At 37.2% G+C, this 15,200-nt stretch overlaps 1 protein-coding gene across 3 annotated transcripts in view; it reads left to right on the top strand.

Annotated features, from left to right (window-relative positions):
• pkn1b (protein kinase N1b) overlaps positions 1–15,200 on the top strand; it is a 75,028-nt gene that overhangs the window by 26,049 nt on the left and 33,779 nt on the right. Inside the window, exon 1 of one of the 3 annotated variants that reach the window (XM_036566028.1) lies at positions 4,937–5,288. The exons of the other annotated variants lie outside the window; for them this stretch is intronic. Within the exon in view, the coding sequence (XP_036421921.1) occupies positions 5,199–5,288 (90 nt within the window). The 5' untranslated portion in view covers positions 4,937–5,198. Of the gene's footprint in view, positions 1–4,936; positions 5,289–15,200 lie in introns of those variants that run through there. 3 annotated transcript variants of the gene reach the window in all.

Below are 15,200 nucleotides of genomic sequence, written 5' to 3'. Positions count from 1 at the left end.
AAAGTAGCAGCCACTGCTGACACAGACGTTCAATTATCTGTAAACAGCTTGTGTAATCTCTGTAGAAAAGCACTGTCAGTAGAACAGAATGCTCTGGAGCAGCTGCACATGAGGCTAAGGTCACCATACCCAATGCCAAGCGTTGTCTAGAGGGATACAAAGCCTCCCTGCATTGGGCTGTGGAGCAGTGGAACTGTGTTCTCTGGAGTGATGGAGCTCAATCCAATAGCTTTGTGATGAGTTGGGATGAGTTTTAAAATCTTCCCTTTTCACAGTGCCAAAAGCTGGCTGTGAAGTGCTGACTGTGACTTTAATCCACTACTTTGCTAACATATGCCACACCTGAAAAAATCAACCTTTTTAATGTAGCCTCTTTTGAGAGGTTTTTTAAAGGAGAAGCCGGGTTTTGGGCACTGATATTGAGCAAACACCATGCTGGCTGATACTGAAATGAAGTCATAAGAATTGTGCTGTTCTGTTAAACATGACTCGGATGGAGAGAGGACAAATTAAAGTGAAAGATATAAAAGGAGGGAAGAGAGAGGCTGAGGAGAGTAGAGAGGGTAGAAAGAGAAAGAGTAGATCAGATAGAAAGAAGAAGAGTGGACGTGTATGCATGTTATTATTAGTAGTAACAACTTGGCTATATCTAGTTGCGTCATGGATTTCCCTGAAAACAATCAGATGGAAACTTAAGTCTAATACATGTAAACCTACAAGATTCCAGTGCTAAGCTAAGTTTAATTTTGACTTCAGTTTAATACATATAAACCTACCAAATTTTAAGTTTAATTTAATTAATTATTAATTTAGTTAATCCTTTTTTCCTCCGTCAAGTTCTAAATCACATTTCAAATATCAAATTGAACTGCTTATAGAATGACTGTACTGAGCTAAAATATCAAGTGTGAATACAACACTATGAATAATATTTCAGTTTAAATCAACTGGTTTTATGGTAATAAATGCCCACAACAAGTTAGATGCAATATTGTTAAATGTCAGATGCAATATTTTTAACGATGTTATTGAGTCTTTTAGTCAGTTTGCAAAATTATTTTTGCAAAATTTAAATTTTGTTTAATATTCTGTCAAAATGATTAATTTTGCAGTGCACTATTTGAATTAAAAATGACCTTTGAAGCTGAATAAGAACTGTAAGCAATTAAACTCAATATAAAAAATGCCATTTACAACCTGGTGGGAGAAACTTCAAAAATTCAGTACTGAAAAACTAATTGGAGCACAGCTTTGAAGTTTTGCTTAGTTGCATGAATAAAATTTAAGCTCTTTCTTGTTTTTTAAAGTGGAAATTTATAATATAACCATACAGACCGTAGGTGAGTTGGCGTGGAATGACCCAATATCTTAACTAATCTTATCACCGTGTGAACAATTGATTTTGCAACATTATTAAAAAGCAGTTAAACCAGTAAAGCAATGAATCTGGAAACACAGAGAGAGAGAGAGAGATGGATAGAAAGGAAGAGAGAGAGAGATAGGGATGCATAGAAAGGGAGAGAGAGAGAGAGAGAGACGTAGAGATGGATAGAAAGGGAGAGAGAGAGAGAGAAATCGAGAGAAAGGGAGAGAGAGAGAGATCAGTTTTCTCGTGCTCCGCCCCTCATCTGAATAGGAGCCAGTATCTTTCCTAATCTCATCACCACATGAACAATTGATTTTGCAACATTATTCAAAAGCAGTTAAACCAGTAAAGCAATGAATCTGAAAACAGAGAGAGAGAGAGAGAGAGAGAGAGAGAGAGAGAGAGAGAGATGGAGAGAGAGAGAGAGAAAGAGAGAGAGAGAGAGAGAGAGACATAGAGTTGGATAGAAAGGGAGGGAGAGAGACAGAGATGGATAGAGAGGGAGAGAAAGAAAGATAGAAATCGAGAGAAAAAGAGAGAGAGAAATATAGACACAGAGAAAGAGAGAGAGAGAAAGAGAGCGATCAGTTTTCTTGTGCTCCGCCCCTCATCTGAATAAGAGTCTGTCTGGAGCTATTTATAACTGCAGCTCCACCTGAAGCCATTAAAACTTCATTACACACATCGCCTTTCACTCAATGCATGAATACACACACACGCTTACTGACACACATTCTCTCTCTCTCTCTCTCTCTCTCTCTCTCTCTCTCTCTCTCTCTCTCTCTCTCTCTCTCTGTCACATACACAGAAGCACATATTCTTACTAGCAGTCTGCTACCTGACCCAAGACCAACAGGGCAGACAAGTGTCACATTTCAGACCCAGTTCAGGACAATATTTTACATACAACATTTGGCTCAGGTCAGGCTCAGGTTGTTTTCTAATTAAGGATGCAAATTCTTTTAACCGACAACTCATTGTTAGTAGTCAGTGATTAACAAATAACCAACAAACCTAACATCATGGATAAAACCCGTAAAAAATCAAACAGTATTGCATTTTTATAAACAAGACTTTAGGGGAAAAAACTGAGCCTAATCTAACAGATATCAAAGTAACATAATGTAGTCTGCTAACATTTACCACGTTATCAGCCAAAGTTAATGAACATATATGGCCTGACCAGAGTTGGCTTACAGTAGGTTCAGGCTACACTCAACAGAAGCAACATGACAATTAAATAGTCAGTTGTAGCCTACCTTAGCATCGTGTCATGTGACTAAATATCCTAGTCATTTTTGTTAAAGAACGACCAACATATCCACCTGAGTCTTTGGGTTGGATCGAATTGCCAACCGAATTCTGCAGCCCTTAAAATATAATGCAAAATGTGTGTCCATACTCTTGCTAAAATGCTTAATGGACAAGAACTTTATGCAAAAAACTAAATCTACTATTGAAGTATCAGGCTATGCATTCTCTTAAAAAGCTGCTTTCTAGCTTGTGAGTAGCTGATGATTACTGGATTAAATTTCATATCAGCAGCATAACACAACTAAATACGTAGTAACTCAGAAGGAGTTAAGCAACAAAAATGTAGCTCCAGCTCTGGTCAAAAGATGTGCCTGGGGGAGCTGAGACCATGACAGAGTTGAGTGTATTGTTTCTACCCCTCTGCAGAAAAATAAAACCAAAATGTCAACTTGTGTTAAAAAGTTGCTTTGTCTTTGGTCTTTTAATTTGTCCGTATTTTACTACAAAAAGCTGAAACGGGTATGTCTGAATATCAAATCAAATATCTACTCCTGTGCAAAAGGTTATCAAAGGTAAGATATAAATGGTCCATAAACATTTTTGCATGTCTGCTGAGGCAGTATGCTTTAGCCTAGGATGCAATTTGCTGTGTTGTTGAGCCTGTGATGAGCGAACACATTTAGTGTAGGCTGATGCAGTGTTGGTTGAGTGTATGCATATACATTCTTTTTGATGTAAAAAAGTCAGTTCCTAACATCATAGCTATGAACTCTGGTTCTGTAAGTTTCTCTATAACACAGCACCATTTTGTAATACAAAGTTTCTCTATAGCATTTCACATCAAACCACTGTAAAAGACTTTGTTAGCATCTAAACCATCTAATTATGCTGAAATTTGGAAAATCACTGCCCTTTGACACTGTTGATATCATACTGAGTGACCTGATTAGAATTAATTAGTTGTTAGTGTAAATGAGTGCAATGTACCAAACAGTTAAATCCATAAAATCTAGCTGATTCTAAATGATGTGCATTAGCTAGCTATGCTGCATAGTTACCTTTGATCGAGCAGCACTGCAGTGGAGAAGAGCGAGTTTTGTTCTGTACAGCTGTAAGTAAAGTATGTTTCATAATTTTTATTCTCATCTGTCTTTTTTAACAACAAGAGCTCAGTGACAGCAGGGATCACATCCGAGGCTAACACATCTGAGTAGTTTACTTGTAGAGTTTTATGTCTGAAGTGTTTGTCTGGCTGGTTGAGCTATAGCTGAATGTCCTCTAAAGCCAGACATACACTGTGCGATTTTAGAAATCTTGATCTTTGGTGACTCACACTGTACGTTTGAATAGACCATCATGTACGGACAAAGCCTACAAAGCCTACGATTTATATCACTCTATAGGAAAACACTCAATCCATGCTACTTGAAATGCTCTGTCCATGAACAATTTCAAATAAATTTTCAAAATTCACAAAACACACTGTGCTCAGAGTACTGAGCAAAGAGAAACTGAGCAGCGCTGCCAATACTGTGCATGGAAGCTAAAAGCAGGTGGTGATGTACACAGTAAGACAATACAGTCTCTCTACAGCCTATTTCACAAAAAGAGCCACCATATTAATGTTTATCCTCACTAGTCTATTCAGTCAAGCAAAGTAAAGTTGGCATATACTGTCTTCGACAGAAAATGATGAATTTCCACCTGTATCAGGGGAGCGGTTGAGATTGTGTGTTCAGAAACAGCCAAGAATCACACAGTAACCAGCAACTTTGTGTCCGGCTGTCACCGAGTCAGTAACACTGTCTGAGCAGAGTCTCCTTCACTGCCAGCTAGAGTCATTTGTTCATTAGCGCAGTAGCGTACACTGAGCTTACCTCACATGGTGTCATCTGGTATTGGAATGTGGGTATTGGTGAATTTCTATGAGTAAAATGAGTAAATGAGCATGGTATTGGCCTGATTCCCAATACCAGTATCGGTATCGATGCATCCCTAGTTACACTGATGCTACAGTAATGGCTATTTTGGTTTGGATTACGAATAAGCTACCACATATTTCCAGAGTTGGCTCACACTCTTGACCTTTGAGCCTTAACGCCATCCTCAGCCATCTACACGTAAGAAGTAAAAATGTCCGGCAGGCCAAACAAAAATTTCAAACTGCTTTTATATACGTGCGCGCACACACATACACACACACACACACACACCTTCACACATATACCGGTTGTCTTAGGTTGGTTGTCTCTTGCCCTGTGAACAGGAAGCAATGCGGTTCAGTATGTTTGTTGTGTGTGTGTGTGTGTGTGTCTTTGTGTGTGTGGGCAGGCATTAGTACTCAGCAAAAGTGCAAAATGGCAATGATCTTCCTCTAGTTCGTATATGAACAGGAAACTGGGGAGGTAACTAGTCTCTCCCTCTCTGAGTTTGTGGAGGAAGTTAGTGTAGATTCAAACTGAGCAGAGTAATTAGTATTTGAACTGCACTCTGCTGTACTGGCTACTAAACATAGTTGAGCAGCAGAAACAGAGTGAGACAGGACAAAATCTCAAGTACAGTACGTTAGAGGAGTATAATGGCGAGTGAAGGAGGAGTGAGCGAAGGCTTGGAGGAGCACGGAGGAGATTCATCTCTCCTTTCTGACGGCATCGAGACAGACGGCCTGGTAAGAAACCTCCTCAAACTACACTTTCTGAAGACTTCATATTTCCATTGGAAGTAAACTGAAATAGAACTGAATTTACTTTAGATAGATGTGTACATGAATAAAATATAGGTCGAGAGCAGGGGGGTCGGGATGGGGTGGGGTTGTCTCAATCTCTATAACCCAATGAGTGTTTGTACTATACACATTTTTGTTTGTTACAAACAGCAGTAGTGTAGAAATCTACTACTAATTCACAATACGAGCTAATACAATCCTTCTTTACAACCTGCCCCACTGTGGGATTAGAATGTAACAGTAGGTGGAGTTTACAAGAGTTTATTGACGTACATTTTGTAAAGGCCATTTTAAAAAAAAGTTTTGTTGATTTAACTTTAATTTCAGAGCGGGAATAACTCTGAAATTGAACCTTTTAGTCAAAGGCAGATTTTCAGTGGCAGTTAAAGTTCAACTTGAGTGGGTTCAAATAAGAAATGTTAGTGGGCCTTTTGTTCTTTGACCATTCGTCCTACATTACCTTCTGTGTTACAACCCACCCCTTCCTGGTCAGTGATGACATTTTATTAACACATTAAACTAAGCTAGAACTAGAGAAACTTCTGATTTAGGCCGTATCAGTAAGAGTGGCTTTTATTACGTAAACACATCACTGTTTAGCTGGAAGGGGGGTAAGTGTGCACACTAGTGTTATTACCTTAGTAGTTGTTTCTAATTGACGAAACTGGGGGTGTTGCAATTACTAATATTACAACCCTCTCAGGTCTCCCCTATTATATCAACACAGTTTATTCAAAAGTATAAAATCAGAGACCCTTTATTTGTTTAATTTCTAGTCAAATCAGCCATAAAGTGTGAGTTATTCTCTTCAGGAGACGTTTCTAAGGAGATTAAATATAAGATAATACACTTGCATAATAAAGAGGAAAGTCAAAGCAAAAAAAGTGTAAAAAACAGGAGTTTCCAATCACGTGAGACCTGGTAGACCATCAAAACCGTGCCCATCAGATAAGCAGTACCTAAGCTTTAATCTTTGAGAGAGAGGAGAAAATCAAGCTCCACTCTTACTTCAAATTTGAAAAAGTCACAGGTGTTTCTGTCCATCCTTCCACTGTGAGAAGACGACTCAACACTATGAGTCTGAGAGGACGTGTAGCTGTCAGGAAACCATCACTGAGAAAAGGAAACAGACAAAAAAGAATAAAATGTGCCCTTAAAACATGAAAGATACCTAGACATCTGAGATATGTAGTAAAGTTTTCTGGACTGATTAGTCTAAATTGGTATTTGCTTGAATCGGCAGAAGCAAAAAATGCAACCAACTTTTAAGACTGAACTTTGAAGAAGTGAAAAAATATCCCTGCAGATTTCTTTATAAAATTAAAATGAGTTTCCTGAAAAAAAGATGAACTTAAAGGTAAAGGGTGGACACATTAAATACAGAAAAAATATGTGTATGATATCTAGATGTTGAGGCGTGTATGTAATTTTCTGTTAAATATTATTTTCTGATTTTTTTTCTTGATGCTGAAAAAATGAGTAATTTATGCTTAATGGCCTTTTTGAGTCAAAATTAAATAATAGAAGGGCAGTCTCTGACTTTTTCACAGGACGGTATGTGCTTGTCTTGTTTTGCTGCAGACATATATCTGTATAAAATATGTATTAATTAAGCATAACATATTAGCTGTAATGCACAATTGACACACATAAGTTGGGCATCGCAGTGTGTGTGTGTGTGTGTGTGCGTGTGTGTGTGCATGTGAGCGTGTTCCTCAGTTTCAGCAGTTATTTTCTAAGTTTAGAACTCCATTTTTCTTCCTCTATGCTTTGTCATCTGCTATCACGCTCTGTGGTAGGGGAAGTTCCATTTAAAGGAATAGTTTATGTAAATTGCTGAGATGTGATGACTTTTCACCTGTAAATAACCTGTAAACACTTCTCTATATCCACTATTGTGAAATCATTCTAACCTCAATGCAAAGGTTGACCTGAAAATGTTCTGTATTGTTAACAAGTGCTAGTGTCACAAAGTAATTATGAAAGCTTCTTATAGAGGCAGCCATTTTCTACCCCACTTCCTCACATGATGCACTGATGAACTGTGGCTACACATACACACACACACAGGCTCAGAGTTCACCTTCGAGGTGTCAGAGAAAGCTCACCACTAGTAGTATATTGTGAACTTTTATAGTGATTATTTGGTTAAGCTAGACTTAAATAATACAATGTGCTTGTCAGTTCAGTACTGTAGGCAGATGCAGAGTCAGCAGTAAGGCGGAGGGGTGGTCACCCCAGGACCCAGCAGTGGACCGTCACTTATATTAATAATGTTGCCAACTTAGCAGTTAATGTTTTTCAGTTCTCATTTATAAGTTAGACGGATTGTTAGCAGTCTGTGTCTGTAAGACGTGTGTATTGTGCTGGTAGGGACCACTACTGTGGTTTGCTCCCCTGTGAGATGATGTTAACAAAGTCATTCAGAGTGGTTTGATGTGAAATGGCTCATTGTAGAGAACCTTACTGACTTTCTTTACAGTGGTGCTGATAGGAATCAGGAGTCACAATGTCTACAACACAAATATAACCCTTTTATTTACTATCCAAAACCACCAGTGAACCTACATGTGTCTTCTGAGGTTTTTCTGTGTAATGGTGATGATGGTAAAATAGTCATAAATCTGAAAAAATAAGTTTTATTTAGGTACTGTGTTTTGTCACAATTCCCTACATGTACATTTCCACTGTGATTTTTAAAATACATTTTATGCCTGTTTTTTTTTAAACTGATCATAAAACAATGTTCCAGGCATCATGCAATGCACGCATGACCATTTTGTATAATATGTGTGAGGTATAGGCCTGATATAATTATTACTTGCCTGATTATGTAATAATTATATCAGCCCTGTGGGATATAATCGTTTATTCTGAGCACAATTATTTTCATTTTTTGTTTATCAGTCATTAGCTTGCATAATCATGTTTTAAGTTTCAAACAGGATGTGAATTGGTTGCATTTTTGTCCACTAGGTTGATGCAAGTGTAAATAAAAGAAAGCAGTAAACTTTTGTTGAGACAAGATCGTACACAAACAACAAACCCTCTAGTTTCTAGTATCTTCTAGTTCTATAACACCTTTAGAGGGCAGTGGTGAGTAATGTTTGTTTATTTGAGCTTGAGCTGTATCTCTCATCAGCTGGGATGAGAGCTAATCATATTAAAGCAGTTTTGGCTTTTACTTTATTAGTTGCATACAATGATCCAAAAAAGGCAATTAAATTGTTATTCACAATTTTTTATATGTCAGTTAATTGTCAGCTAAAATTTCATGATTGTAACAGGTCTGGTTAGGGATAGAGACATTAAACACTTCAGATTTCTGGTTCCTGGTTCCACCTGGCTAGTGGCTCCCAGGTTATTTGAATTTAAATCTTAAATGTTAGTTTATTTAAAGTGAATGCTGAACTGTTTATTAGACATTCTATGCATTTATTGTACTACAATAATAATAATAATAATAGTAATAATAATAATAATGTAACCATTAGTGGTAATAGTGGTTTGTGGTGACAGAAGACTTGCTAAGTATTGATAAATGAGTGCATATATGTAGTTAAAATGCACACTTTTTCTCTACACTGTTTCTACTGGCCCCCCTCAGAGAAGACCATCTGGCTAGTGGCTCCCAGTGTTATTTGAATTCAAGACCCCTGCTTTTTATGTTTAAATAAAATTTGTTTGCTGCCAGTATGAATTAGTTTTAGAGAATAACGAACAGAGAATAATCTCACAATCATTTGCTTCCAAAAGTTACAATGCAAAGGTGGACAAAGACTATAATATGATAATAATTAATAATATTCTTAAGCATATTATTTTACAAAATACATTAGAAAATATAATATTATTCATTGATGTATCATGTATAATGAATGATGATGAATTTAAAATGAATCACAAATGAATTTTGCCCCCCCCCCCTTCCTCTTTTTATGTTATTTTGAAAAAAAAAAATTAATCTGGACTTGGTCTTGTTTTGGTGCTGTCTTGGTCTCAGCCACTCCTGATATCGGTCTTGACTCAGACTCACCTACTACAAAGTCTTGGTCTTGACTTGGACTCCAGTTCCTGTGTCCAGGTCTGACTCTGTTAACAATTCTGGGTCTGTTTACCCCTTTCACAAACAGCCGTTTTTGGTGATCGGATCAAGTTCGGATTTTACCTGATCGCTTGACAATCCAGGTAGAAACACCTCAGGATGCGTTGTGTTTGGTTTACAACCAGCTCACACAAATCGCATTTGGTGGTGGTCAGAGACGGAAACAGAATGCTTTTTCGTCATCCGTCTGCAGTTCTGTGAGCGGAAATGCATCTGCCGAGCACAGACTGGCAGGTGAGATAATGAAATGAAAGATAGAGGATATGTGAAGCTGGAGTTCCCCAAAACAAGTGTCTTCATACACTCTGGAACGATGAACATGTTCCACCCCGGCTTGTCAACTCATATCATAACAGGGAAAAAAGTAAACAGAAGTAATATGGAAATGGTATATGTGTTTATGTGCTTATGAGCTACACAGCAAAAGTGTATCGGATAACATCCAGTCAAACTGAGGACGCATTTTAGTGAAAAGTGTAAAAGAAATCTGACTAAACAGGGTAAACAGGCTCTGAGGTTTCTCTGGAAAGAAGCCTGACCACTCCCGTGACCTAACTAAATTACTTTATTTACTTGTGTGCAACTGATTGATATATATATGTATATATATATGTATATATATATATATATATATACACATACACACAGATCTGGCATAACATTATGACCACCTCCTTGTTTCTACGCTCATTATCTATTTTATCAGCTCCACTTACTATATAGGTGCACTTTGTAGTTCTACAATTACAGACTGTAGTCCATCTGTTTCTCTGCATACTTTGTTAGCCTTCTTTTACTCTGTTCTTCAGTGGTCAGGACCCCCATGGACCCTCACAGAGCAGGTACTATTTGGCTGGTGGATCATTCTCAGCACTGGAGTAACACTGATATGGTGGTGGTGCGTTAGTGTGTGTTGTGCTGGTATGACTGGATCAGACACAATAATGTTATGCCTGATCAGTGTATCTATCTATCTATCTATCTATCTATCTATCTATCTATCTCTCTCTCTCTCTCTCTCTCTATATATATATATATATATATATATATACATATATATATGTATAGAGAGAGAGAGAGAGAGAGAGAGAGAGGATGTGTAATTTATTTTCATTTAGAATATTAACAAAACATGTAATTTGACCAGGGTGTTCAAAAACATTTTCCTATTTATGCGTTTTCTTGTTCAAAAAGGTAGTTTGTGAGACAAACTAATTAAAAATCTATCTTTACATATCAAATAAATGCAACAACAGCACTGAGAAATGACAGTATTTTTAGAGAAGTTCAGATTAAACGGCAGAAATAGCCCCTTTTTTTGCATTGGACTCAAAGGGTTAAACACACTAATTAGGCTCTCTTTATAATGCAACATGTGGTTGGTCAGTGCTTGTTCGGTACTGACTATATCCAAGACATACTTAGAAAAGCCTATAAAGCATATTGTGTTGTAATGTGAAGGAATTTATCACAACAGTGATAAATATAGTTGTATTGCCCACCCCTAAGATGGGGCATATTTATATGGTTTTTTGGTAATGGTATTACAATGTGTGTGTCTGTGTGTGGGTGTATGTGTGTGTCTGTTAGTGTGTTAGTGTGTGTTGCTGAGAGCGTTTCTATCAGATTATGTTGTCAGTGCCTGTTGAAGCAGGTACTTATCCTGATCTAAATGACTGCTGTTGTAATGATGTTAGAATGGATCATTAAGCAGGGTATTAACTCTTTCTCACTCTGTTGTTTTTCTGAACTGACTAGTCCAGTTTATGTGTCAAGAAAACAACATGTATCTCATTTTATGTTGATTTTTGACATCATTTGAACACAGCAGCTTTACACTGTGTGAAAATTTCATGATATACAGACCATGAGAAATGTTCCCAAATCACTTAAATAAAACCTCTTTACACTAACTTATATTAAAAGTTAAGAATGTTTTTGTCTTCTGCTGCAGAATTGCTGTTTTAGAGATACATGTTTTTCTTTGGACAGTGACAATATATTATATAGTAAATTTAGGACAACTCAGAAGAATCAATTGCTCTTCATAAACTATTCAAAGACGTACCGACAAAACACAGGCTTTAAGGTGTCTGCTACTGCTACTTAGCTACTGGACATGCTTTTGACCAGTTTTGTAGATAACAGTAGGTTATACAGTGTAAGAATCCTTTGAGATTACTTAATGTCTCAACACAGTCTGAAGCAAGTGTTGCTAACAAGTTTGTTTCTTGTGTGTTCAAGGCTGAGGTGTCTCTTTTATTTTTTGTACGATTCTGTTGGGAATAGAAATGAAATGCTAGCGGGAACAAAAAGTTCACAGAGCAGAGGTTGCGGACCTCGGACCCGAGTGTCTATGATTGCCTACAAATCACCATCTCCCACAGGAGGTGACTGTTTGCCTGTCGCTCTGTCGCCTGCTAATGTGAGGCATACGATGTTGAACTGTGGCCTTCAGTTTGGGCCAAAAAGGTCAAAACTCAGTCAAAAACCAAGAAACAACACCCACTTCTATGATAATGCTAATTTCTGCTGGTGCTCCTATGAGATTTCTAGTTGCATGTTACCGGTAAGCTAACGGGAATGTGCATGAACATTTTTTGGCGATTAAACGCAGACATTTGAAGCATGTCAAAAGACATTCAGTGTTTCATTTAAAGCTTTCAACAGATATATGAACATAAATGTTACCTTGCATTTAGCAGTTTTACAGTGACTCATTCAGTTAAGAGCCCTGCCAAAGAAGTGCTGCTGTTCTCCATCTCTAACAATAACCCATTGGTTCGGCTAACGGTTGTGTTCACAGTCTGTGACGTCCAGAAGGCCTAGGACAATGTTTTTTCTCACAAAATTGGTCTCACTCATTGTAAATCAAACCTGATCACTTGATTCAAAAGTTATTTTCTTATCTTGTGGTTAATCTGTGCATTAGGCCTTCTGTTCATCTCCTGAAGCCCTAACCCTTGGGAGTGCTCACTTGGCTATATCTACCTAGATATCACAGACAATTCTGATTGGATCATTTAAAACTTAACAATGAAATAATAATGTACAATATCTATAATATTTGAAAAGTTTAAAAGCATAATGATTATGTTAAATAAATTAAACAAAAATTACAGATATTCCAGTCTTTTTTGGTTCCCAGAAATCATTAAGCCTTTAAGACTCTGAGCGTTTCTCTCTGGGTGTAGAAGCTTCCATTACTTGTTAGCTACATTAGCCTTGTTGCTCCACTGCAAAACTAAAGAAGCAAACTTCAGACACCAGACATGTTTGGCTGATTGACTACAGTTTGGAATAAGAAGAAAATTGTGTGAACTTGATTTTTCACCTAACTATCATTTTAAGCACCTGAAGAGGGAACAGAGGGAACAATCACAGCAGCCATCAGCAGGATTGAGCCTTTTAAATCTTTAATTAAGCACATTTCTTCCGTCTTCCTGAGACTTTTGTTCCTTCAAGCTGTGAAATGCAAGTTCAGGTTGGACATTCGTTTGCCTGAAGCCGTTTGATTTCCTCCACATTGTGTAACGTAAACTGATTTGTTCAAAAGAACCATTAATAAGTGAAGTTAAAGCAAGTCAGATGCCTGCAGGCGAACTCTTTCCTCAGTTTACCTTTAAGTGAACTGAACAGTTGATGGTAAGGGAAGGGCTGTACAATACGACAGTACTTTTGTATGTGCTAGTGTGCTTATTAGTCCTGTGAGAATGCAAAAAACATTAGTATATATGTATGTATGTGTGTGAATACATACACACATAAAATATATATATTTTATATGTGTTTGAGCATGTACATATATATATATATATATATATATATATATATATATATATACATATGTGTGTGTGTGTTTGTTGTATGTGTATGGGCATGTATAAGGGGTTAAGTTCTAGCGTTTCTAGTAGTTGCAGTACATCAGGTACTTAAAATACTAGAGAACAAATCAAAATGTCAGTAAACAAATGGGCCTCTCGATGTACAAAATGTGCAAAAGTTGTTCAGCTGGGGCTATAATGTCATATGTAAAGCCAGCAATGACTTCGGATTTAACCATTTTTTTATTGCTGAAAAAAATAAACAGCCCAAAAATGTTTTTGGATTCAGAAGCTGAGGCACCACCCACTGTGCTTACTGACTCATTTTCTTGCTTCCCTTTTTAGAATGAAGCGTTACCTTCAGGTAGTAAACTACTTATTCTGTGACAGCAACCATACGCAAAATCCTGCTGGTGTGGTTTCATGCATGGGTTATAAGTGTACTTTGGTTTCATTTTTATAATTATGCACAATGCTACTTTTGGGGAGTGTGAATTATTGTGGAGAAAATAAATTGTATATTTCACAAAATAAACTTTTAACTTTGAATCTTTTACATGCATCATATGTTTCTTCACAGTTAGATTGATAAATTGTTCCACTAGCCTTTTATTTCAGTTCTACAGTATTTTTAAAAACCTTTGAATGTTGCTAGTGACCACGCTACATGCTCGAAATGTTTACTTCCAGCTCTGGATAAATGGTTGCTCTAATTTTAATTACCAGAATATGTCATAGCTTTACAATTTCTTAAAGAGCAGTAATCAGTAACAATATTTCCTGAAAGTGGTTACCACACAGAAACTGCACATATTGTGTAGTTTAGTTATTTATAGTTAAAAAAAATGCCATTTGCATAAAGATTATCTTCTTGCTTCTTTTTAATCAGTGATGTTAGTGCATTTCTTTTGGCTAAAAAAAAGAATGATGGTTCATTGCTAATTAAACTCACAGTAATGTTTGGGCTCGAATTGCACTAACATCTTATTTATACCTCAGTCTCTTCACTCTAGTCCAGAATTCAATGTTTCTTCTTCTTCCTCTCTCTCTCTGTTTTCCACTTTCCTCCCCCATGTGCACTTATAGTCCTGCATTAATGCATTCTGCCATGAGCACAATCTGCAGTACTGCACTCAGGCTGTGTGTGTGTACACTCTACAGTAATGCATTGTGGCCTGACAGGTCTAAAGCCGAGGTGAACTTTTATAGTTTGTGGCAGTGGAGTAGACAGAATACATTTTCGGGTAGGCTTGTTAAAAAGTGCGTAGGCCAGTTTGGTAGATAAACTTCCATACGTGCCAGTGTCCCACAAGGTATACATCAGGATGTAGCCTATTCTTGACACCTGTGTAGTCATAGACCTATGTACTTCAACTTTTCTTCCCCTATTGCAATCAAGCAGAATACTGATTTCACATGAACACAACATACCCTGTGACACCCTTTACTAAAAGGACTAGAAAGCATGTGTCCACTCACCACAGGTACGTTTGTCCAATGAACACCACTTAACTAAATTGAGACAGGAAAAAACATTACAGCTAACTGGAAAATGTAAGCCTAATCGTTGAAGCCAAAACCATATTGCCACAGCGGGCGTAATAAGTGTTTTTTGGTCTATTCATGTCTTGCCTTTGATTCACTGAAGTAACGTTAGATGTTTGATTTGAAATTTTCACAATGCCCATTTCGGCTTTTATAGTTAAACGGGCAACAACAGAAAACTGACAAAAATGGTTGTTTTTTTTTTGATATAAAATGTCATACTTTACGGGACAAAATCTCACTTTTAAACGTCACCCAGTACATATTTTAAAGTGGAGATGAAGTAGAGCTTCAAATTTAAACACCTCTGTGTTGATAATGACCTGAGTGCCTGGGGTAATGTTGGATAGTAACAGCTGCTGTGCATTGATTGGAGGGTTG

Source organism: Colossoma macropomum, unplaced genomic scaffold, assembly GCF_904425465.1.
Source record: "Colossoma macropomum unplaced genomic scaffold, Colossoma_macropomum, whole genome shotgun sequence".
In the NCBI taxonomy this organism is placed as follows: Eukaryota; Metazoa; Chordata; class Actinopteri; order Characiformes; family Serrasalmidae; genus Colossoma; species Colossoma macropomum.
The sequence above is the reverse complement of the archived record's forward strand: the minus strand, read 5'-3'. Positions and strand labels throughout refer to the sequence as shown.